Genomic DNA, 25797 nt, shown 5'->3' on the forward strand with positions numbered 1-25797 from the left:
CATCCAACCCAGTCCCCTTTCACGGTCCCCAGAAGCTTGCCAGCCCCTCCAATTATCCAGGGTCAGGATGCCACACACCCATCCGTGCCCTTTGCTGCCTCACAGGAAGTTGAAGCTTATTTCATTAGATAAAGGAAACTGGTGGCTAAAAGTGCTCCTCAGAACTCTATTTTTTAAAGAAAGAGAAAAAGTTAAAGACCATTATTATTCAAATGCGGCAAGGTCCCGAGGAAGCAGGTGTGCTCAGCAGGGCTCGGATCTGGGAATTCAGACTCACACAGAAGAGGGGGTGGAGTTCAGCTCCGCCTGCCGGGCCTTTGTGCCGCGAGGCTGTCTCCATAGCACACGACAGTGGGCAGCCGCCGGCTCCGGAGTCTGCCTTTTCCCAAGGGCGGAGACCCCGAGGTAGGACCCAGATGCTCCGATGGCGAGAGGCTTGAGCTCTGGCTGGGGACCGTGGAAATTCAGCGCCCCCTCCCATGACCGTACAAGGGACACAGGGTGGCACAGTTACAGCAACCCCCACGGGGACCGCAGAGTCCAGAATACGGCCTTGACCTGAAGTGTGCAGAATTAGAGAAGAGGCGCTATTTTTCATGAGTCCCGTGAAAACATCTGGATGAGACAGGGACGGAGGCACGCGTGGGGCAGGAGCAGGAGCAGAGAGAGACCCGGAAGGCTGCGCGCGAGAAGGGCTGAGAGGAGCCGGTCAGGGCGAGCAAAGTCAGGGGCGCGTTAGAAGGTGAAAAGCGGGGCCTCCAGGAGGAGGCGAGGACGGCCTCTCGGGATTTCCAGGTTTCATGGTTACCTTTCCCCTTCTTCTCTTCCTCTTTTCCTCCTCCTCCAGTCCTCTCGTTGCAACCAGACAGGCTATTCCCATTTATGACATTCTGGTTTAAAATATATATTGATATTTATGTGCCAATTAACGTACATACTTGTTTATCTTTTTATGTACTTATCTAACCACACAGCTCCTAGAAAATTCCTAGTCAAAAATGAGTCTGGAATCAAAGTGTCTGGGGTCAAATCATGGCTCTGCCTCTGATTAGCTTATCTGATCTTAAACGACTGACCTAGTTACTCTGGGCCTCATAGGCTCTATAAAATGGAGATAAGAACTGCATGTTCTTGTAGGGTTATTGTAAGCCTTCGAGCAGTGAACATGCCCGTTAATCTTGGCGTCCAGCACATTCTGAGTGCTGAACGTGGTCAGTAATTGTGATGATTATTCCTAGCGATATAATTCTTCAACGACCCAATACAGCCCGCGGGGCGTGTGCTACCTCCACCTGGTTACGTTGACACTGATGTCAACTGGTGTTGAATGAAGGCAACGTGCAAAGCTGGCCCACGGGGTGGACATGGTAGCTCCTCAAAAGCCATCTTTTGGAAGATCAGTGTTTGGTGAGTGAAGGGTTGTGGTGTCCAGCGGTGACGCCACACAGCAGGGACGGAGGAATCGGAAGGGGCTAACCAGAAGGCAGAGACCAAGGAGGGGCAGACCACCGTGGCCGAACACAGAAAATGGAAGACCGCGTAGGAGGGTCTCCTGAGGATAAACAGTGCAGGAATACAAGAGAGACATTCAAATACTTGGAATATTCCTACATGGAAATTTTGTTAGAGTCTCTGCTTCTCATGTAAGGGAAGAATTTTATGCAGTTGGCTTAAGTCAGTGGTTCTCAACTGGTTCTCAGAGTGTGTTCTGGAGACTTGGGGGAGTCCCCCAAGAACTTTTCAAGGTATCTTTCAGGTCAAACTATCTGAGCCGTCATATTGAGATATTCTTGGCATTTTTCTCTCTCCCTAGTAAGCAAGGATGTTTCCAGAGGCTACATGACACATGGTATTGCAACAGGTAGAATGCAAATGCACCTAGGAGAATTCAGCTGTCTTCCACTAAGACAGAGAGTAAAGAGATTTGTGGAAATATAAAACAGTGCCACTATTCTTTTCAAATCTTTTTAGACTGCAGTTGCCTTTCATAAAAATATGTATTTACATGAACATATATGGGGTTTAGTATTATTATTAAATTAATAGTAGGTAAATACTTTAAAATCTTCAGTGTTAACTTTCATTATGGAAGCCAGAGCTGTAACTCCCCTAAAGAAAAGTTCTTCCGGGCCCAGAGTTCTGCTTAAGAATGGAGTTTATTTTATTTTTAAGGATGTTTGCAAAGAAGTGTTGAGACTAAAATGTTTGCAAACCACAGTTTCAGCCGTACGGCAGGAGGTTCTGAAACCACCAATTTTTAACAACTTGAGCTGTTCACCACTACACTAGGCTTTTCTCTTTAGAAAGTGATCAGAAAACACTCGAACAGGGAGGCCGTGTGTGAAGGGAAGGCGTGCATTGGAGTTAATGACCTCTAAGTCCTTTTTCAACTCCGATTGTGCAATTCCCTGCGGAAGGAATGGGAAGGGGACCCTCCTGAGCATAGGGTTCTCACAAGGCTTCTGAGAAAGCGAGCAGAAAGGCCTGTGGTCAGGGTGAGGTCCGGAGCCGAGGACGCCACACACAGCGGCTCAGGCGAAAAGGAGGAGGCTGCCCACCTTCCTAAGAGGTCACGCTTCCTAAGGGGACCTCTTCCTGGGGGTGGGGTAGTGGGCTGGCTTCCGCGATGACCTCACAAGTCTCCTCTGAACACTCTAGAATCTCACAGTTCACAGCTTTTCAAACAGAAAAAAAGTGGTAGAAGCATGACAGGTTTCGAGACTATGTCACTGGTGACACCGATCCATGTTTCATCATCCTCGACTCATCATCCTGGTTCTCATGTTTGTATCAACTCAGAAAGTATAGAGCCCTCTCCTCTCCCATGTAACTTTACATCAACATTCAAACGGCTGCCTGGGAGGTCAGAGGACAAAGCTTGGGGGCGCAATGCACAAGAAGAAGCGAGAGAGATGATAGGCAAACAAACAAGAAAACACGACACAAATCAAATGACATGCAAAACAGAAAAGTTGAGAAATACCATTTGCATCTACAGAATGAACCACTATTTGGAAACAATGGGAAGAAAATGACTTCAGCTCCAGCAAAGGTGTGGGACAGGAAGCTCACAAGCATTGCTGGCAAGAGCACAGGAAGAGGATCTTTTCTGAAAAGCCATTTGCAGACATGCATAGAAAGACTTCAAGTGTTCCTAGTTTTTGCCACAGAAATTCCAGGTCTACGACTCCAACAGAAATAGTCCTACAGCTGTGGACAAGGGAGGGAGAAGGAGAGGGGGCGAAACATTGAAGTATGAGAGAAACATGGATCAGTCGCCTCTCACGAGCACCCTGCCCAGGGACCGAACACGCAATCCCGGCATGTGCTGTGAGCAGGGATCGAACCAGCGACCTTTCAGTTTGCGGCGCGATGTCCAACCCACTGAGCCACGCCAGTCAGGGCAAAATATTCTTTTCTGACTGCAAACTTCCCAACCAATTCCATGGAAATATGAAGGAAACTGTCCTTTTGGACTAAATTGATTTGCTCATCAGACAAGCTTCGTCCATTGCCTCAGACACCCCACCTCTCGTGTCCTCCGAGGAAGCATCGTCCCCTTTGTTTCTCCACGGCATGGGGGCCGCACAAGACGCCCCCCACGGGGAGGAGCCACCGTGTCTGACCACTGCTTCGCCGCTGTTCCCTGGCCTACAATGATCCCTGCACACGCTGAGTGTAATAGTCACAATACATGTCATTTCTGTGCATATGGAATCACTAAGCAAGTGTTTACTATAACACGGCATGTGGCCCCTGGTGACCGGCGAGAGGACAAGGCAAAGTCCAAATACAAAGAAGCTGGAACATCCTTCTTGGAAATTTAAGACTCGGAGACACGGCCTTAGGCCCAGGTGTCTCACGGGTCCACCCTGAGGAGACAGACTGACACATCTCTGAGAGCGTCCATGTACCTGGAAGAACTTGGCCTCAAATTGTAAGTTCATCATGAAGCCTTTTTAAACATGTTCCTTTGGAAAATCTGGGAAGAAAATACTTTTTCTTGGTTGCCACCCGCAGGGAAGGCTGCCTCCCCGCGCGGGCCTGGGCGACACACTTCTGTGAGACAGACCACGTTGCTCACGCAACGTAACATTCAAATGGCTGGAGCAGAAAAGAGTATCTTTTCTTCCAAAAACTTACTCCAAAGAAAAGGGAGAATGGGATTTCTTCAAGAGATAATGAAAAGCAACCAGAAAACTGTGCTCCTGTTTTTTGTTTTTGAAGTCTTTGCAGGAGGCCCGAATGATTATGATTTTCCGGAAACCAGCGTATGAGGAGCAGAAGAGAAATTCCACTCCGTCTTGTTGTATATACGGCTGTGCCTGTGTGTGTGAGAGAGAGTTTCCGTTTGTTATCCCAGGCCACACACCGGAGGGGTGTTCGCCACCTCGTCGGGGCCGAGAGGGACAGGAAAGGGCGGAAGAGGCACACAACTCGCCCCCAGAAGCAGCTCTGACCTCCCGGACAGGGCGAACAATCCACCCAACCCCTGAGATTGTCTCAAGGAAGTTAGGAAAAAAAAAATGCAAAGTTTTCTCAGAATGTTTCCCAACTTCTGCTTCTGTTACTGTCAGAACCCAGAAGCAGCAAGACTGTGAAAAATGAAAACATTATTTCTTTTAAATGGCAATTGAGTTTTGAAACCCACACAACACTTAGTATACTTCATTCAGGTATGTTTGCGGGTTTAGGTGACTATCTGTAGAGAATCTATTTTTATTTAAAATAAACACCTAGTTCATTCTTGATATCCTTTAGCTTAGTTTGAGGGAAAAATAAAATCACCATTGTTTCACTCCCATAAAAATAGAAAGTGATAAGCCTTCTAAAAGTTGGATTTCTTTAACAGAAGTAAATCTGTAAATCACCCAGTGACCGTATTCACTATCAGAAAAGCCTCTCTTCTCCAAGAGCACTTTATCAACTAGTGAACTCTGGAACATTCGCCTTTCTGAAAGATTAACTCTCGACTCCGTGATCAGGAAAAAGACCCAGGCGACGGGCTGTGCCCCGTCACCAGCGGCGGCGGCCATCAGCGCCCAGTCGGCCTCAGCAGGAAAAGATAAATCTCAGCGGCAGGTGCGCCCCGATCCGGAACAGCCTCGGGCTGGGCCGGGGGCCGCCTGTCGTTGCAAGAAGCAGACCTTCCAGGTCACGCCCGGGGATGTTCCCGGGGGGATTTGGTCCCTGGCCTGGCGAGCGCGCGGCCCTCGGCGCAGCCGGAGCTGGCTTGCTCGAACCAGCTCTGCTCACAGGATGTGGCTGCCTCCGTTTTTATCTCCATCTCGCAGCCCCTAGCCAACCTATCTGAGCTCTCAGCTTCCACTTCCCAGCACCCAGGCTCGCCTGGGCCCCCCCCCCGCCCCCACCGGGCCATGCCTGGGGCAGTTTTGGCTGTGATGCCGCGGGGGAGGGGGAGGGGGAGGGAGGCGGGCGAGCTGCTGTGCGCAGTGTGTAAAGGCCCGGATGCTGCTGAGCATACTGCGGCGCAGCGCCGGCCCCCTGCCCCGCCCCGGGTGGGCCAGGCTGGGGCTGACAAAGGGACCCAGCCACTCGTGCCCCTGGAAAAGGGGCTCGGGTGTGAAAAAGTCACAACACCGCACCTCAGAGCCCAAGGCTAGTGGAAATGAGTGAGGGGCACGTTAGGGCTCAAAAGTCGTCCTTGACTGTCTGGCCTGATGCTCATTTCGTTGCGTCAGACCAACGGTGGGCACCGCATGCTGCCCCGAGGGAACCCTGCACCGCATCCCCGCGCTGTGGGCCAACACTGAGCCGGTCGCAAGTATTTTCGCGCCTCCGTTTTCCCATTTGTAAAATAGATGAGTTAAAACAGGTGACCTCTAAGGTCTCTTTTTCCTCCAAAATTGTATTATTGTATAAATAATGCTGCTTCCATTATAATAGTCCCCAAATTTCCAAAGTCCAGCTCTCTCGTTTTAAACTTGTTCTCTAGGAATCCCAGCCCAAATAAAAGAAGGAAATAATACAGCTACTTGGAAAAACCCGGTGTCATGAGCAATACCTGACTTTCCAAAAACAGTGAAGAACAGAACAAAATGCCTGATCTAAATACAAAGTGACCGGGGTAAAAGCATGCTCTCATGTGAATGGGGGGCCCTTTCAGAGCCTGTGTGTAGATTAATTAATTTTGACTATACACATGCAATATAAAAGCTATAAAAATGCAAGAAAATTAGTTGGGTAAACAGCTAACTGTTGTTACTGAATTAATTGGATTGTTTTAGCAGATACAACCCAAGGACACGTTTTTTGAGATGACAGAGTCCCAAAGTATTCATCTATCTGTACTTCAGACGTAGTAATTTTAATATTGTAGACAAGAAAAAGTGATCAGCGATTACAATCTTCACTTTAGTACTCATGGATTTAGAGTGAGAGAGAAACCAAAGTTGCTTGTTATTTGCTATATTTTTTAGACTGAAGAGTTTAGTAGTTTAACCACTGTAATTGTACAATATAGGTCAATAGATAAAAAGAAAAAGATGTAATGAGTACTTGTAACATTTGTGCATAAATTTTGTTGGTACCATATAACCCCTAAGTCCTAATTTTAAATCCACTTTCACTATAAAATAAAAGCATGAAATTTTAGATATCAGATGACTTCATTCCACTACCTAAATGTTTTTCAATCAGAAGAAATGAAGCTATCATTTTATTATTTTTTTAACACAAAAAGAATTTTAATCTGACCCATGTGCCATCATTATTGTTAACCTCTGGACACTTTAACAACCTTTTGAAGGATCTTAAATCAATTAACACTATAAAGGAAAACATCTGGGGTCCTACTACTTTTTAGAATGGCTCTCAATATTGCTTTTAAAGAGCATTTAAAATGAATGTAATTAAAAAGGCCCCTGAAAATTCCATAATTCATTGTGTGCTACAACAGCAGATATTAAAATCATGTCAATTTTACTAACACACAGGACGCACGTGTATCTGTTAGAGAGGATTATTGGAAAAGTCAGCGGAAGGAAATGTTTTCTCGTCCATCAAATCCAGACGCTCAGGCCATAAAACGGACTTAGAGTGAAAGGCGGGTTATGGCATCTGATGCCCTTAAAGTGTCACCTCAGAGAAAATTCATGGACGAGGAAAGCCTAAAGAGAGTTTTAAGTGAATTATGCTTTACTTTTGTTTTAAGGGAATTAGACTAATTATTTTCTCAGTTAAATAAGCAGCGGGGTAATGGATGGTTTAACATAAAAGGCACAGGAGTATTTTTTTCCAGAAACACCATTAAGGAAATATTTTGATTTAAACTATAAAGGTTACCCATTAGCAAATAGAGATAAATGATAGGCATCTTCAATGACGTGATAAGACTTACGGCGAAGCAAAGATTGTCCAAAACCATGGCTTTATGGGTCGCATTGATTCTTTTCTCCGCCCTTAGCCCATTCACTCTTCGGCAAATGCAGATGGTTAGAGAATCATTTAATTACAAACTGGAAATGCACGTCAACAGAAGTTGAGCATTCTGTGTGCCTGCCCCGTGATTTATAGATTAATAGATGAATTCTGTCTTCTTTGTTTAAATCAAGATTTCAGCTTGGATTCCAACTCTTACAATGAAAAGCCAAAAAAGAGGATAATTATGCGAGTAGTAGCAGAACCCAATTCCTTTATGGTCTCTCAACCATAATTAATGCAGTGCTTTTACGTTCGTTTTCTACAGCCATCCTCTGCTTAGAAATATAAATATTAAAATCCCAGTGTAAGAGAAAACATTCTATTAAGAACAACCAAAAAAGTCACTTTGGGTTCTGTGAGCATCATGTGTATGCTTTTCCTTTTTGAAAACTGACTGGTTAAGAGAGATGGGAAAAGCACGGGTAGTGAAGCGATGTCCCCGACACTCTCTTTAGTGTTCCAGGGCTCCTGAAAACTAGAACGCGAGAAAACGGGCACGCGCTTTGCACTGGACAACTGGAGGTGTAATATTTTCATCACTCATATGTCCTGCCTCTGTGGCGCCCACTTGCTCCCCTGCCAGAACGCGGAGGCCCTGGGGCCGCTCCCAGCCCACCTCTCCTCCGCCCCGTCCAGCTGCCCTCGCCCTCAGGGAAATGCTTCGTTTCAAAGGCCCTGGCGGTTGTCTGTGGTGGGTCACCCTGAACCAGCCTTTCATCTTTCCCTGCGTGAGAACCTCCCTCTCCTGGGCCTGGGCGTAGACTCATGGGTTCCAATAGCCTCAAGTCGCCAGGTGCTCAGGAGGCCTGACAGCCTCTCACATCCAAGTGACGCGGCTCCTCTTTTATTGAGGAGGACACCTCTTTCCTTCATTCAAGTTTGTCCATGAAACAATAGGCAAAAACCGTGACGTGGGCTTGCATAGCTGAGCTAACTGAACTCAAAATGGATGCCGTGGGTTCACGCGGGTTTTGTCTCCCGAGCGAGGCCTCTCTGCATTGCAGTTGATTCTGCCTCCTGGCTCACGGACCGCAGCATCTCCCTGTGTGATAGCCTGGCTCCCACACGCCAAGGGACTGCGGGCCATAGATCGGCCCCCAAGCAAGCCTCCTCCCCTTTCTCTGGAGCTGAAGCAGATGTTCTTACGCTACTGCTGGGTGTCCTTATGAAAATTAAGCAGGGCAGGAAGAGAAAGCAGCAGGACTTTCTCCTGGCCTGAGCTTTTCAATACGATCCCAATTGTCAAAAATCAAAGCAACCTGCCAAGACCGCCAATGTGGCCGTTTTTCAACGTCAGCCAAATGCCATCCCACAAAACGACGCATCGATGATGCTCAGGTTCCTTCATCTTTGGATTGCCCTGTACTCCTGTTTTCCTCTCTTAAGTCCAGTGACCGAAGATTGTCTGAGCCTTTATTTACTGCTCTGAAGAATCCAAATCTGAAGGCACATGGACAGCAAAGGCACAGCGGGGTGACGCTCCGTGCCCTTCCCTATCCTCGCTCCTGCCTTCTCACCGTTACAGCTCAACATGAGAACAAGGAAAATTAAACCGAACTAGTCCCTTTTAGGAGATGATAACCATGCCTTTTACGAGAAACGTTGGGAAACAAAGGAACAAATTGCCTTGCGGTCAAGTACAGGCTAGACTTACCACGGACTGATGTACTTCAGTTAAATGGGGCCGCGCCCATGGAAAACGGGGGGAACAGGCAGGCGCCTGGCACAATTTTTCTTAATAGCTAAGCATTGCACGGATTAAATAACTACCAGTTAGTACAAAAACAAGTTTCTCTAAATATATATCTCTTTTGAGACAACCTGCCAAGCCCGAAATTAACATTGTATGTATATATGCTCCCGAAAGAACAAATTTCTATTTGTAAGTTGTATAATTGTCCACGCTATCAGGCCGGACCTAACAGAAGCCCGAGTGATAACCAATTATTTTTCAAATTTCTGAAAGAAATGAAAGATGTAAAATTTGATTCAGAAATAAGTCCTTTATGTCACGCGCCACGCACCTCCCAAGCGGCCTTGGCTCCAACAGCACTTTATAATATTTTTTACCAACACGCAGCAAAACAAAACGTGTACCACAAGGGAGCGTAGAGAGCATTGCCTTTGGCAGGCATTTTAAAGTAAATTTCTAATCACCAGTCTCTCAGTGTATTCTGCATAGCTTTATTAAAACAAATTCTTGTGTTGTACCTTTCTCTTTTTCATAGCTAAGCCAGTGAGATATAGATGATATTCAATTTTCCCAAACATCCTTATCAATTCCTTCACATTTACCTTTCTGATAATATTAAATAGGGATCTTTGACAGTAATTAGCATGTTCACAATCACCCTTTCCAGAGGAGACGTGCATTTTGATTTTTTATGGAATATACTAGATTCTCGTTACGTGTCAGCAAGCATGTTAAGCTCTTTAAGGTCATCAGGTCCTTTTTACAACATCCAAGGTAAAATATTTTCCTCCTCTTCCTCTGACTCCCTCTTCTCACTTTCTTTTCCTGCCCCCTCCTACCAGTCCCTGCAAATGTGACGTGTGCCCGGGATCAGGACGTGTCCTCCATACGTGTCCATCTCAGCAGGTTCCTACCCTGTCACGGCTTAAAGCCGGCGCCCTGGCTTTAAGTTCCCTCTACACAGGGTGACTTGCAGATTTCCGGTTCCAGTGATTTCTAGACTTCTCTAGTTGGGTGTTGAATGAGCATTTAAGCATTAATAGGGGCAATGTGCACCCCTTGGCTGCCTGGCCCTAATTGGGGCGGTTCCCATGCGGGCCTCATTGGAAAGCAAGTCGCCCTGAGTAACTTCCTGCCTCCTCACCGGCCGGGCCCTGCCCCTGTGTGACTCCGTGCCCGCTCTCCACCTGCACCCCTGCCCCCGGCCCCAGCCCAACGGGCTCGCGGCTGCTCCCCAGGCTTTGCCCCACTGCCAAAGGAGTCTCCTCGTAGCAGCCAACTGGATCACTTACATACAGACATTAAATTAGGCGCTTTTCTGCTTAAAAACTCCAAGTGGCTTCTTCCCACTCCATCTTGGGTGACACGCGAACCCTCCCCATGCCGCTCAGGGCCCCGCGGGACCTGCCTCCCCCCAGGGCCTCCTGCTCCGCCGCCCACACGAGACTCAGCCGCTGGCCACCTGCCTCCTCTCGGTGCCTGCAGCCCGCCAATTTTTTTTTTTTTTTTTTTGCTTTTTTCTGAGGGGCCTTTGCACCTGCCAGTTCCTGTTCACACAAATCTTGCATCTTGTCAGCCAACTGGCAGCTTAATGACACCTCTCCAAAGAGGCCTTCCTGGGACATTCTGTTCAAAGAGCTACTAACCGCCCCCGCCCCCCCGGCCCCACTCAAACCTGGCCTGTCCCTACCCTGTCCCTACCCTGTCACACTGTTCCATTTCACAGCACTTGTCAGGATCTGACATTTCCTTCCTTATTTATTTAGTTTTTTGTTTGTCATCTTTCTCGCTAAGAGGTTAGCTTCATGCAAGCTGGTGCCTTTCCTGTTTTATTTACCAGGCGTCTGCACTTAGCATAGTCCCTGGCACCTAGTAGGAGCTCCATCAACAGCAGGTGAAGCAGTGAGTGAAATCGTTTCACTTTACTGCTGCGATGGTACAATAAGGAAACTGAGGATCTGAAAGTCGAGTGCCTCGGGTTTCACGCTGGGAAAGCCCAGGATGGAGTCCGGGCACGACGTCAAAGGCGACCCCGAAGCCCTCTCAAAGCCGAGGGTCTGTGTGCCCCGCGTTGCACAAAGTATCTCTTCAAATGACTTTCATCAATTCCCCGACCCTTTTCATTTGCTTATCGACTTCCTTCCCATCACTTCCTCTCCCTGCTGAACTGGGAACCGAAACCTCCTGCTCTGTTCATTTGTTCTCAGCCATTGTGTGTCTTGATCACACCTGAAGTATCAATAAGTGAGCTCAGAATGTAAAAAAACACAATCGCCGAAAAGCAAAAGCGTAGGGTTATTAGAGATAAGTGATCCTCTTCGCTTAGACAACAAAAGAGGATTTGGAAACCTACCTCGGAGAAGTGACAGTAGAATATTGGGCCTAAGCCATCCCATTGGCAGCCCACCTTTACCGTAGCAACCAAACAATAAACAAATGTTTTCTGCAGTTGCCCCTAAGGGGCCGCCGGCCCATTCAGGAGTGGAAACCCGTAAGCGGCGCCCACCCGCCCCGCTCAGCCTGCCTCTTGGATGACGACGGGACAGATACCTGGTCTCCTCACTTTCTGGAAAAAGACGCGAGCCTCATGTGTTTGTCACGATCAAAGTGTTTTGAAAAGGTCAAATTACTTCCCTTGCACTTCAAAAAAAAAAAATCTAGACACTTTGATAAAGCATTCAATGCCTTTCACTTTATGTAATATCAAAAGCCGAGCAGGTGCGGGGAAATCCAGTCCTTCCATCGAGGCCCTCAGTTCGGCACGGGCCCAGGCCGGGGCCCTGTCGACTCCTTCCCGAGAGGAGGGAGACAGGCCACCTCGCATTGTGAGGGTGGCACCCGCACTCACAGCCAAGGCAAGGGAATCAAAGATGTCGTCTTGCGTTTCATAGGAGACACATGATCGTGGCTGGCTTAGGTCTTGCTACACGTATGTGAGTGGCTCAGGGCACCGTGCTTCACGGATGTAGCCAATTCGGGTAGATGGGGCTTAAATGTACGTCTCACACAGGTGACCTTGGACATAGTGTTCGCTGCCCTTCTGTCTTGGTGTTACGTGCCCACAATCATGAGGTCACGTGCTCAATCCCCTGGTTATTAAGGGGACAAGCAAGAAGGCCAAGTAACACAGTGGGGAAAGAATGACCCTAGAAGCAGACAGAGCCAGCAGGACACCCCAGGGTTCCCCCTGCCATGTCCCACTCCTTAGGGGCCGGTGACCTTGAAGCACGAGTAGGAAGGATCACCAAAAAAGTCAAGGATTTATCTGTGTGGTGTGTATGTGTGTGCGCTTTAATATTTTCCTCCCGATAAATCTTTTATTTTCAGTTTAAATCACAAAGCCAACTTAAACAAATGGGGACTATCGGCGGGCTCCCCTTCCCGCTGACCGGCCTTCCTGGCCCAGGGTCCGCCAGCAAAGGTCCTCAGACTTCCCGCCCATCCGCCCTCCTGGCAGACCGCTGGCCTCGGCCCAGGCTGGCTTTTGGCCGGCAATTCGCGTTTCCCCAGTTAAAAAATACGTGTATGGAAGTAAGAAAATCGGCACGGTCAACCGTCCGGAGACAGAAAGACATTTCGGTTTTAGGAAAATGCAAGCAACAACGAGACTGCACCATTGTGTACAAAGTGGTCACAGGTAGGACTGGGGAAATCTGGAGGGCCTGAACTAGCAGTGTGCGCGCCACAGAGTGGCTCATATTTTCTCTAAATTCAAAGACCAGCATAGGATGAGTTGACACCTTATTTTGGCCCCACCCACCACTGTGCATTGAGAACATTTTAAACTTCTTAGGTTGATTCTCCTCGCTCCCTTTTGCCCCACCATTTAGTAAGAAGTTGGCACAGGTGTGTAAGCTAATCAGAAGAGTGACGCACAAATGAATAAGGATTAAAATGTGACAATTCTAGACCACGCAGCAGGGCGGTCAGTGTTTCCGGCGTGCCCACTGGCCAAGGAGTAACCAGGGCTCTCGGAACTGCAAAATGAACCTTGGTGCGAGCTCTCAAATGCAGGAGGAACGCTACCAATGCAGATGTCAACACAGCCATCGGAGAATGGCTGATGCTGCCCAATCTAAAGCATGAAAAAGGGGGAAAAATTACATAAATCACTGTTTGCGTAACATTAAAAAGCAAAAGAAAAAAAGAAATAGAAAAACTAGCAATGGCTAAAACTGCACACAAGAAATGTTGTTTCTGACTAAACAGAAGAATTAAAAGCTTTTTGGAAAATTGAGATCTGTATCATTTGCCAGGTAAAATTACATTTATGAAGGTCACCACCAGGAGGGAAAATCGCCGGAGGCGCAGGTCTGATCAGGAAAATGACGTGGATAAAAATTCATTCATAAATTTAATAGTAATTATAAAAATTAAATGAAAATTGATTTTGTTGAACATTAGTTCAGGAAAATAAAAATAAAAATGGAAAAAATTGGTAATGATCTAATCAGGCTATCTATAAAATATACTCAGGGAATTAAATTGGCTTAATAGGTTGGTTTTTTTTTTTTCTGTGAAACCTATCCTCAAGGAAAACTCATAAATGTTGGTAGACTCTAATTAAATGTGTATTTTTATAAAAGCAGAGTCAAACATTTGGGATCAAGATCCCGGGACCGGTGTATTCTCCCCTGCACAGGAAGCCATGGAAGGGGGCATGCACAACGGTGAGCTTTACCTCCTAGAGACTTATGTCTCATTCGTAGCAGGAAATAAACACCGTATAGCTAAACAGCATGGAAGATGTTCAAGTTTGTTTGAGTTGGGTCTTCAGTAAAGAACCCAGTGAAAACATTGAAAATCTTGCGCCTGAAAGATGCCTATCTATTTCGCCAACATTGACTTGATGTTGCTTGCTCTGCCTGAAAGAGTAGGAAAGTTTTTCTTTCTTTATGTTTTCTTGTTTTTGTTGGAGTTACTGTGAACACACAACACTGCTTGAAGGGGCCATTCCCAAGCGTCTTGCCAGACGAAAACTGAAGTGGCACATTGATGTAGGAAAAAGGAATGCATATTAAAGTGTTTTGGCAATAATTAGATATTTTTTAATGTAAATACTAGTTAGGGCCATGTAGTTACCATATTTCTGTATATGTAGCAACAGGTATCAATCACATCATATTGCTAAATGATTAGCCTGCAATATTTCATTTTCCCTCTTTGTCCTTCCCTAAAAGTACTGCTTTTATGGATGCAAAGTCATGGCACTAACACTTCGGTGTCAGGCAACTGGGATGGCTCCCTATAGTACTAACAGAGCTCCTGAGACCAGACAGAAGTTAAGTTTAAACTGTGACTCAGTTAAATTTTCATCCCAGTTTTCTCCTGTGCAAATATTCCCATAAACATACGACTGGAAAAGACCAAAGAGAGGTCCTTCTCTGCGCCATAGTGACTTCCCCGCACGCGGCCTGCACGCAGAGCCTGGCCTGCACTGACCCTTGCACGGCCCCGACTGCGAGTCTCTGCTCGGACCGGATCAGACTGAAACTCCTCAGCACGTCGTCTGCTGAGAAGCGAAGCCAAGGCTGTCCCCGGGCTTCCTGGGGCGCACAGGCAGCGCGGACCGTGCTATGCCTTCCCTCTGCGCCTGGAAGCGGCCCGCCGCCAGCCCGCGTGGGGGCGGGGGCCCCGCAGGGCCGCACCGGGGGACAAGGTCGTCTCCCTGCCCGTCCCTCCCCACTTTCCTCTCTGGACCCGGCTCTGAGGAGCAAACTGGACCCACCGCTAAAATGCCGTCAGCGTGAACACGCACGGGGGCGGTCAAGGAAAATTTAGGACCAACACTGGTGCACAATGGGTTTTTCAGAAGCCAGAAAATCTTTCCAGATGAAAAGTAAACTAGGAGATGAAACGGGCGGGGAAGGGAGAAGCCTGTAGAAATGTAGACCTAAAATAACTTTGATGAAGTTCTCTCACCACCTCCAACCTGCTTTGCTTGCCTCTTAGGTTTTCTGTCTCACGCTTCCTCCTCCTCTGCCCTCCCTCTCCCTGAGTTTTTCTCCTCTTCCTCTCCTCCTCTGCCATATTCTGCAGTTCTGTCCACAAACATGTAAGTCCCTGCTATGAAATCAGGCGCAGATGCCACGACAAAAGACACGAGAAGCCTCTGCTTCCAGGCAGGCCCCACGGGCAGTCCGTGCTCTGACCGGCGAATAAAACTGCTAATGACACCACCAACCGCTATGGAAAGAGTATGTGAAAGATGCTAAGGAGAGGGGGCAAAAAGGGTACAATTTTAGTGTCGATATTTTGTGGCAAGAGCAATAAAGGGGAACCCAAGAGGGGAAATAGGATTTGCTCAGAGCATGAGCTTGGGCAAGAGGACCTGTGTTGAAACAGGCTGATGCTCATACTATTTTAATCAGCCCAAAGAGAAAGCAGAAAAGGTCTGTGCCCAGGCCGGGCCCCACTCCCTGCTCATCCGAGAGCTCAGCTCATCTGGCCAGGAGTGTAGAACGTGCAGCAAAGGCAGCAGAGATCCCGGATGCCTGCTCCCCTTTTCGTTTTCCATTTTAAGCTGTACAGTGTGGGAAGAAGTGAATGGGACTCCAGATGAATTGAGAACCTATTCCAATACCCCAGGTGACAACTGAGAAGAAGGTCATGAATTAAGGGGCTGGCTGAGGAGATGAAGAGAAAGATCTCCAGGATTATTAAAAACTAAAGCTACAGAATTTGGGGAGCATTTAAATTTATTCCAGATTTTTTTTTCTTTTCTTTTTCTTTTTCTTTTCTTTTTTTTGCAGACACAAAACAAGATTAAATTTAGAGAAGAAAGTAGGTTCCACACCTCAGAGATGAGCCTGGAGACAGAGAATCAGGGTCATTAATAAGTAGTAAGTAATGGTAAGAGGCTCTGAATATGGAAAATACAAAGAAAAACAGGCAAGAATTGAAGCCCCCAGGACCCTAATTTTCATAAGTAGACAGACATGGAGAACCAGCAGATAGATGATAGACTGACATAAAACCACATCTAAAACATGCATATGTTTGTTTCTATGTAATCATGTCTGTAACATAGAACTAGTATGTGTCACGACCCAGCTTGAGGTGACCGCCCTGAGGCTGCGCTCAGGACAATGGAGAAAAAGGGGAACAAGACCCCTGAGCCACCTTCCCTTCCCTCTAACAAGATGCACCTGAGGTCCTGATAGTGCTAAGGGTCACACGCAGGTTTTCACTATGAAAACACTTTTGAAAACTCAACGGATGATCACACAGCCCCAAAGCTCTACCTTGTAGAGTATTTGGAACGTAAGGGGACTGCTTACCAACTCGAGTTTGTAATTTCTAGTGAATTCCTGCCATGTGCAAGGCACAGTGCGTATTTGCAACATGAGATATTTTCTTTTGATGTTGATGGAAAAATGAAGCCCTGGGTCCAGGAAATGAATCTTAGCAGTTGTGACTCAGAGCTCACAGACTCAGAGCTGCGTTCCAAAACCATCGTTGGCCTTTACAGTTACTTAGAAATTTTAAACAACGTTTTGGTTTCCAGTTTTCATGGCAAAGAGGCACAGAGCAGAGAGACTGCAAACTTTGGTGAAAAACTCAAACCCACCTTGTTGTCTCCCCGACAAAATTTTATGTTGTTCTATTTTAGGGATGAGATAATGTCAGGATTGTGCCCATATTTCTTCACTGATGTCTCTCTACATTTGCTCCTATTTCTGTCAGCCTTTAGAGTCTGCAATATGAATTTGATACCCAAAAGTTGGTATTTCCTACAAACACTAAACTCAGGTTTAACGCACTAGAGTAAAACATAATCTGATGCATTTGTTGCTGATAAAGAAAAATATATAATTTAAAGCATTAACAACTTCCCAAATGAGACATCGAATCACAAAATGTCTCTCAGATCTAAAGGCATGATAAGGAAGATTTGCAGACACAGATGACTGTATCTATATATTTTTTTCAAAACTGTGTATTTCAGGAAGACTATCGACATCTTTTAGAAAATGTTTGTTCTCAGTATTTATGTGAGCAATTGAAGTTAAACTTGGTCTTTCAAAACAAATCTATGTATACATACTCATTTATTTCCAGTATAAGTTATTCAGCAAAATTGATATAAAGGTTTTTAGATCATTTTATACTCTTATTTTGATTACAAATTCAAAGACATTTCTTCTGGTAAAAACCCTTAATAGATTGAGTTGAAATTTTTAGGGTGATTTGCTCTGTGGCCAACAAACTATTTCTGCATTCATTGATGCCCTTTTGGAAATGCTCTGCAACTGTTCTTGAGTGCCAATTTTCGTGGAAATTTACTCTGATTTATGATAATACACATATTATCACCCTATTAAAATCATTATGCTTTTTAAAATTTTTTAATTGAATTTAGTGCAGTGACATTGGTTAATAAAATTATCCAGGTTTCAGGCGTATGGCTCTGTAACGCACCCTCTGCACCCTCTGCTGTGTGTTCACCGCCCCAAGTCAGGCCTCCTTCCGCCTCCATTTATCCCCCCACCCTCTCCTACCCCCCTTCCCTCGGGCAATCACCGTACTGTTATCTGTATCTGTGAGGGGTTTTTTCCTTTGTTTCATCCCTTTGATTATGATAAGCAGCTTTATAAGGATGGCAACTAATAAACATTTTCTGTACTAAGACAAAATGCTGTCCCTGTATAAAATCACTTCAATCCATCTTTGCAGCTTAAAAACACAGCCCCTCATGCTGCTTCTCACTGTCCTGGGTCACACAGAACATGAGCTGACAACATCGCATGCCCAGGAATTAGCTACTGCCCTGATTTATGGAGGAAAGGAGAATGGTAGAAAGACCAAAAAAAAAAAAAAAAAAAAGAAAGAAAGAAAGAAAGAAAGAAAGAAAGAAAGATTCCAAAGTGAATACCGACAAGCAAGATTTTTAAAAATAAGTATCTTCTGGTTTTTTTTTTACTTACTTGATGTTTCTACAAAAATACTATTTCGATGCCCTTTCAATAAGAACAACAACAAAAAAACACCAGCTTTAGATACTACATCATAAGGAGTAATATTAAATATCAATTTACTAGCTACGCTTACTAATCAACCGAAATGTGCCCTGAACTGAAACTACTGAAGCAACGTACATTCACTAGCCCAGCGCTGCAGAGAGACCTCAGGCGGGGATTGGGGTCTCAAGTCCAGTTCAGCACATTTTCTGCAGAGCAGAGGAGAGCGCTGCCGCGGTGGCTGAATTGCCATTTTCGCCTCGTCGAAGCCCTAACATCTGCCTGTCGCCCAGGAAGGGCGGTGGTCCTCTAAGAGGTGCTGAAGCAAATAAGCATGAAGACCGCTAGTGAAAAACTGAAAACCCGATTTAAAATGCATTCTGTGATAAGGATATGCGAAAAGTTAATATTTTGTGAGGTAGCCAAGTGTATTATTTGAAACTATCACATCACTAACTATTCAACAAGATATATGACTATTAATCAGAATTTGAGGAAGCAACTCCTGGCCCGGAAAGAAGGCACGGTATAGCTTTTAAAAAATCCATGCTTCGTTAAAAGGATAAAAATTAACTTATTTGTGACTACAATGTCTTTAGACTTAACATGCGCTTAACATCCGTGTACTTTGAAGGGTTCAGCAACAGCTGCTTTTGTAATACCATTGCACAGTTTGTAAACAAAGATACAAACAGACAAGTTTTCCTTTTAAATTGTGATCCCCCCCCCCCCCAACATTTATGGCCTCCTCTGGCCAGAAGCAGTGTGTCTGGTCTCAGAGTAAACCAGCCTCTCTGAGCTCCCACAGCTCTGACGCCCTATATGGCAGCTTCTTCGCTTCTGGTCGCCGACCCAAAGCTTATTTTTCTTCCTCTTTCAAACCGCTGCCCCTCTGCCGCGAAAAACTAGGCAAGGGTGCAATGACGGCAGGTGCCTACCTTCACCGAAGCCTCCTAGGTCCAGAAGCACACAGACAAATGCCAGAAGTTGAAGCCACAAATGCATGGTCATATCTGGAAATCGGCCGTATCCTTCCAAAACAGCATGCGTCCTTCTGAAAAGGCAAAATAATGGTTATCTCTGCAAAGGTTCCTCTCCCTGAAACCAAATGAAAGACAAAAGGCCAAACTGACGCTCTTCACTGATGTGTTATCACACAGGGAGCGATTTCCTGCTCTGCTGCCCGGAGAAGAAACCACTCGTTGGCGAACCAGTGATGTCAGATTCGTTTTTACTAACTTCTCCAAAAATACTGTGCGGCCTCCTCTTTGCAGGAAGTCAAGAAAGTTGTTCAAAGCCAGTGCAAATGCATCTTACTTCCTTAATTCAAGTAATTAGATTAAGTTAGGAGGCCTATTTTTATTGAAAGTAATTAGTCAAGTAATGAGACTGAGTTAGTAGGCCTCTATTTATTGAAAGATTTTTCTCTTCAAGGAAGATGTCTTTAAGAATCCAAAGATTACTAGTATAAGTATCTTTACAACAGTAAGTTTAAAATACCATACACTCCCCCAAATAATCAATAAATACCATACCCTCCCCCAAAGAATCAATAATTTTGTCACCTAAGATATGATAAAACAGAGTCAGCACAGGCAGGTGATGGCAAAATGATTCACTCTTAAATTAGTAGAAAATACCTGAATAAATGACTACTTCTCTGGTTAATTTGGGCAACCATTAACCACCTATGTGACTAGGGTATTCAAACCCCAGCAGCGCGGCAGGTCGAATAGTCAAACCATTTCCTGTGCAAAAGCCTCCAGGGAGGCTTGCCCCAAATCTCCCACCAATGCCCTTGCGGGGCCAGGGCTGAAATCAGAACTCCTCCCCACTAGCAAATCCTGCTTCAAAAAACACATGTTTCTGAGACTCGAGATATTCTTGACGCTGTTGACGAGGGAGAGAATCACAATAAAAGTCAAGATCTTTTACAAAAGTTCACCCTTTGCTTTCCCCCCTCAGCAATACCTCCCAACCTTTCCATTCAAAGACACACATTAACAGACCACGCTCTTCATGGCACATCCATAAAAGAGCATACAGGCAGAGAACCATGAGGAATTCAGCGGTACGTGCGATATAAGGCATAATTATGATTATTCAAACTATAATGCTTCGGGGACAATCTTTTAAAAAGGGTTTTGAAGCAATAGTAAGAATTTAGGAGATTCAATGTCATTTGGACAGGTGGCCAGAGAGATTCTACCCAACACATACAGAGCTTAATTGTCAACAAATGAGTTGGGTTATAGGTTTTGTTTTCATGTGTTAGAGTTGCGTTCAATGCCTACAGGGAATATGGGACCCTGGTAGCAAACCCTACGCTGCATTACCGTAGTGGTACAAGCACGTAGAGTTTGACACAGAGAGACATCAGTGAGTGAGTATGTGCGCAGTTCAGTGGCTCTCGCACAGAGGCAGGGATGGGCCAGGTACCCCTGAGGTACTTCTGCCGGCAGGGAGGCCAGAAGGAAGGTCCTGGCAGCTTGCTGGGGCACAGAGCACAGGTCACAGGTCCCCTTTGACGGTGGCAGCTCTAGCCTGGATACCACGGCCGGGGTCTTGTTAGCGGCTGGCCTTCCCAAATCCAATGAAACCTCCACGTTACCACGTCTGCGGTCACGCATTGGGCCCTGAGCTTGCAGCAAAAACTCTCATAGAAACGGAAGCATCTGTTCATTAGCAAATCAACAAACAGCAAGTGTGGGCAAGGATGTGGAGAAAAGGGAACCCCCGTGCACTGCTGGTGGGAATGCAAATTGGTGCAGCCGCTGGGGAAAACAGTATGGAGGTTCCTCAAAAAAGTTAAATTTAGAACTGCCTTATGGCCCAGAGATCCTACTTCTGAGTGTACATCCAAGGAAACCCAAACAGTGATCCGAAAAAATGCATGCACCTCTATGTCCTTTGCAGCATTGTTTACAATAGGCAATATCTGGAAGCAGCCCAAGTGCCCGTCAATAGATGAACGGATAAAGAAGCTGTGGTATATTTACAAAATGGAACACTACCCGGCCATTAAAAAAAAAAGAACTCTTACCAATTGTCACAGCATGGATGGACCTAGAGGGTATTATGTTCAGTGAAAGGAGTCAGAGAAAGACAAATACCCTATGATTTCACTCCTATGTGGAATCAAAAGGACAAAGGAAAAAGAAATAGAGACGCATAGGCACAGAGAACAGGCTGGCAGCTGTCAGAGCGAAGGGCCACGGGGCCTGGGGGCACAGGTGAGGGACAAATGGGCAGCTACAGAAGAGTCACGGGGCTGCAAAGCACAGCGCAGAGGACACGGGGAACAACGCCGCAGCGGCTCTGCAGGGGGGCCTGGCGGGCACTGGGCACCTCGGGGGGCCACGCGGTGAAGGGCATGGCTGTCTAACCTCTCGGCCGTACGCCTGACGCTAATACAGAATAATATTGCATGTCAAGTCTAATTGAAGTTTTTTTTAAATTTAAAATAAAAAAACAAAAAACTGAGGCTGGGAAAAGACCAGGAAGTAACACCAGAGTTCACATGGTGCAAATAGTGGGTTTTGAGTCGTGGAAACAGTATGTATCTGAAACCATCTCAAGTTTGAGCATCACAATTCCGAAATCATGATAGCCGACTGACTTCCATAACAGATTTGTGCCAGCTGTAGTATTCCATGTTAGATTGTGTTTTGCCTAATCTTCCATGTCCAGATTTTTCAGCTCCGTAGAGTAAAAGTTGTATGAAGGTAGAGACAGGTTACCTGAGGCGAACTGCAAGGGCAGGCCTTATTCTTTCGCTCATTCAGCAAAGAGCCATCCCCTAACATGAGACAGTCAAGTGCCCTGGCGTGAAGAAGGGCGAGCCAGGACAGCCGCGCCCCCTGCCGCGGCGGAGCCCGCACTTCACGGGAGGTGGCAGCGATGAATCAGCTCATCGTCACGACCACTTGGGCGCACAGGAGGGACTTGATGTTGTGAAGGCAGCACTTGCAGGGGACGTGACATAGTCACACGGCCAGGGACGCTGGCCTGCAATACACAGCAGTGAAGCTAGACCTGCCGGGACAACCGCGGTTCTGTGGGCACGGGCAGAAAGCGGGCCCTCCGGGCAGAAGGGACCATCCTGCCGAGGGCAGGCGGCGCTCGAGAGGCCGAGGGCCCAGAGCCTGGCACCCTGCCCGACGCAAATGCGCCACATCAACAGGTTGTGCGCCTTCGACTCACACAGTGTTATGTGTCGAGTGTACCTCAGTTAGCAAAACGGTCAGACATGGAAAAGAAGAAAAACGATGACGTTTCCGAGGAGGGTAACAGCAGACTCGGCTGGGCCTCAAGCCCTTGGAGAGATTTGCCTTTCTCCTAAGAGACGGGGCAGCTGTTCACTGAAGCGTGCAAAGCCCCAGGAGGCCAGACCTCACACCAGCGCGGGTTTCTCTGTCCTCACGACAGGTGCCTTCTCAGCAGCGTTACACACAGTCAGCTCCTCCTTCTCTAACCCTTTTCTGGGGCGGTTTTCAAGACACCATCATTGACTGACTCTCCTTGACCTTGGTGGCTGCCATGCTGGGTCCCCTTTCTCTGCCTGACCCCTGAGGACTGTCACATGGAAAAGCTCAGTCCTGGGTCCACTTCTCTTTTCCAAGGGGAGTTCCTTCCTGCTGCGGAGTCTTAGCTATTCCTCTCCTGTCAGATCGGCAGTTCAGGCCTCGGGAACCACATTTGCTCCTCAACAGGAAGTAGAAATCCTGACCCTCCTTAATCTGCCCTAACGCCCCCTCTACTCCTCCCCGTAGATGCGCCAACATCTGTCCAGCCTCTTAAGCCAGAAATCTAAGGTTTACTTTTTATTTCTCCTTTTCCATCGCAACGACATTTATTTTATTAACACGGGCCGTTGCTTTTTTCTCCACCATACAAGCGCGCTCCATCTTGGATTATATGACTTAGGGCCAAGCCACTGCCAGGCTCATGCTGCCTTTTCCCTGTTCTCCAAGCTTCTGTGTCACCTCCCTTTACTATGTCCTCCTCAGGGCCATCAATAGATCTCCTCTAACTACAAATGAGGATGAGACTGGTCCTTAACGACCTCTTGATGGTTTTCCACTGTGCATGTTGAGTAAAACCCAATCTCTGTACCCATTTCTCAAAGCACCTCATGCTGCTTGCCACATTGCTCACACTAGACTCGGCCACGCTGATCGGTATGTTCTTGGAAATGCCAGTTCCTTTCCACTCAAGGCCTTTGCCCTTCATTGTACTTGAATTTCTTCCTACTCCACCCCCACCACCCACTTGACATGACTTCCTTTAAGGAACAGCTTAAATGTCACTTCCTCGGTGATGTTTCCCTGATCATCCCACTTAAAAGAGGCTCCTCTGCGTTCTTTCCTGTCTCAGAATCTTGCTTATTTTCTCCTGATGTAGGGGCATATTTGTTTATTGCCATCTACCTCCCCCACTAGAAAACTTCACCCTGTCTTTGGTTGGTGAACCGTGAAGTCTAAGGGGGGCCCGGGACAGGGGCTGCCGTACACACCATTTTTTGAGTGAATGAATGAATGAATGAATGAATGAATGAGTCCTACACACAAGGCTGTGGCATGGCCAACACAAATCGGGAGTGGCAAGTGCAGGAGGCAGGGGAAGGCTTGGGAAGTCCGTGCTATGGCACAGGCCGGGGGTGATGGCTATAGAAACATTTCCCTGTGAAACAAATGACTAAATTCATTAACACCAGCAATTATAAAATTTGAGGCATATTCTTATGGGTGAACAAAATATAAGAGCTCAAAGGATGGAACGCAGCTGCATCTTGATCATTTGACCTAAAAATACATTCCTGCATCTTACCATTTTGCCTTTAAAAAATGTAGGTCTTAAGCAAGGAAATCAGTGCTACTTGATAAAGCTTCTCCTCTGTCTTTGTGTCAGTGGCAAATCCAGACAAAAGTAAGTCTCACCGACGCGATGGCAGGCTGCATGGAGGGGCGGGGTGCTGCTCCGACTGCCGAGACCTTGACCCCGTGACCTCGGGCACCCTGGTCCGGGCGTTCCAGCCCGTCACTGCCAACGGAGACCAACAGCGCGATGCCGATGCAAACATAAGAAGGGGGTTTGGCCTAATGGTCAGTCGCTCTAGGGATGATTGAACTTCTCTGCTATGCAACCAATCATACTACCTTAGTATTGCTGGGAGAACTAAATTAAACAAGCATTCCATTAATGGTGTAAACACATTAGATTATAATTAGAAATTAGAAGCATGCACAATAGAACGTGCATCCTACTCCTCCTTAGACCCACCCCCCACTGCCGAGAAGAAGGGTAGATAAAACCTGAAACAGCAAGGCAGAAGAATACATGCCCCGCTGTGTTCACTGCAGCGTTATGCACAACAGCCAAGGCAGGGAAGCAGCCCACACGCCCCGCAGCAGGGCAGTCTCCGTCCTCCGGGCCCTTCTGTGGCGGCGAAGCCCTAGGACGCCCCGTCTGCACCCTGAGGCCAGGCTTCATGCTAAACATCCGGCAGTTCTGTTGCCCACGAGGGACGAGAGTGACCGCACGGTTGTCCAAGTTCCACCTCGTACCTCACAAACCGATGAACAGAGCTGGCTTAACACCAAGACTCGCGTAGCTCTACGCGTTGTCGCTGCAGCTTCTGAGAACGAGAAGGGTGAGAAAACCTGCCGCTCAGGCCACTGAGCTGGGCAGAAGCAGTGCTTAGGTCTTAGCACATGTGACTTCTGGGAAGCCAGGTTTCCTCAGAGAGCGAGGAGAGCCACGTGGGTCCATGGCTTTGTGAGTCACAAGTACGGCAGAGCCACACACTGGTCTTTCGTGATAGTATTTCTTACTCTGACTTTGATAACTTTTACTCTGTTCGATGAAGTTATAATGGGATGTATCCTAAGAGATCATGAGGGCATATAGCAAAATAATTAGAATTCTAACAGGATAACTAGAAACAGGGACCTCGCAGGCTTAGACACCCTGGGGGTAACCGGTGGGAAACAGAAGATGAAAATTAAACTCTTAGTCTTTCCCAAAACCTGATTCTGTTTCAGGGCTTCCTACCTCAGCCATCCTGTTGTGAAAACAGCAACCTTGGTCTCATTCTCTGCTGTCCAGCTTCTAAATGTTGCCATTTGAGACCCTCTTCTTCCACCACACTTTCTCCCAAGATATTCTCATTGGTTCCCAGGTATTGAAATGCCATAGATCCCCATGGATTGAAATATCCATCCGTATTTTCTAGCCTCAGCCAAAACCTCACCTCTCTGCCCGCTGCCTGTTGCCTTGGGCATTCCTCGGACGACCGCGCTGAAGCTGAGCCCTGATTCCCTCGCCCCTCGCCCTGCCCTCCCGCCCCAGCGGACGTCCCCACCTTCATCAAGGGCCGCCCCCTGCCCAGGTACTCAAGTCGGAAGTCTCTTGGGTCTGCCCCCTTCCTCCCTCTCCTTCCTCACCTTGAGCTGCAGGACGTGGACGACAGAAAAGGTCTTCAGAAAATGGCCTCTGGGCTCCCCACTCCTGACGCCTGGAGCCACACGTCCACGTCATTTGAAGGAGAAGCCGACGCATTTTCTGTAAAGGGTCAGAGAGTAAATGTCAGCTTTTGTGGGCTGTACGGAGAGTAGACAACATTTAAACAAATGCGTGTGGCTGTGTTCCAATAATGCTTTATGGATGCAACTTGGAACTCCATTGAAGTTTCAGACCTCA

The 25797-nt window shown here is 46.9% G+C and overlaps 1 protein-coding gene across 1 annotated transcript in view; it reads right to left on the bottom strand.

The window, feature by feature from the left end:
* The window catches only part of PTPRC (protein tyrosine phosphatase receptor type C), an 88786-nt gene extending 63233 nt beyond the window's left edge, over positions 1–25553 (bottom strand). Inside the window, exons 1-2 of the mRNA XM_054576549.1 lie at positions 25542–25553; positions 19035–19150 (exon numbers count right to left, since the gene is read on the bottom strand). Of these exons, the coding sequence (XP_054432524.1) occupies positions 19035–19107 (73 nt within the window). The 5' untranslated portion in view covers positions 19108–19150; positions 25542–25553. The remainder of the gene's footprint in view (positions 1–19034; positions 19151–25541) is intronic.
* Between the last annotated feature and the right edge of the window lie 244 nt (positions 25554–25797).

The sequence above is a fragment of the Pteronotus mesoamericanus genome, unplaced genomic scaffold, assembly GCF_021234165.1.
Source record: "Pteronotus mesoamericanus isolate MK-2021 breed Mesoamerican mustached bat unplaced genomic scaffold, CSHL_Meso_final contig_347, whole genome shotgun sequence".
In the NCBI taxonomy this organism is placed as follows: Eukaryota; Metazoa; Chordata; class Mammalia; order Chiroptera; family Mormoopidae; genus Pteronotus; species Pteronotus mesoamericanus.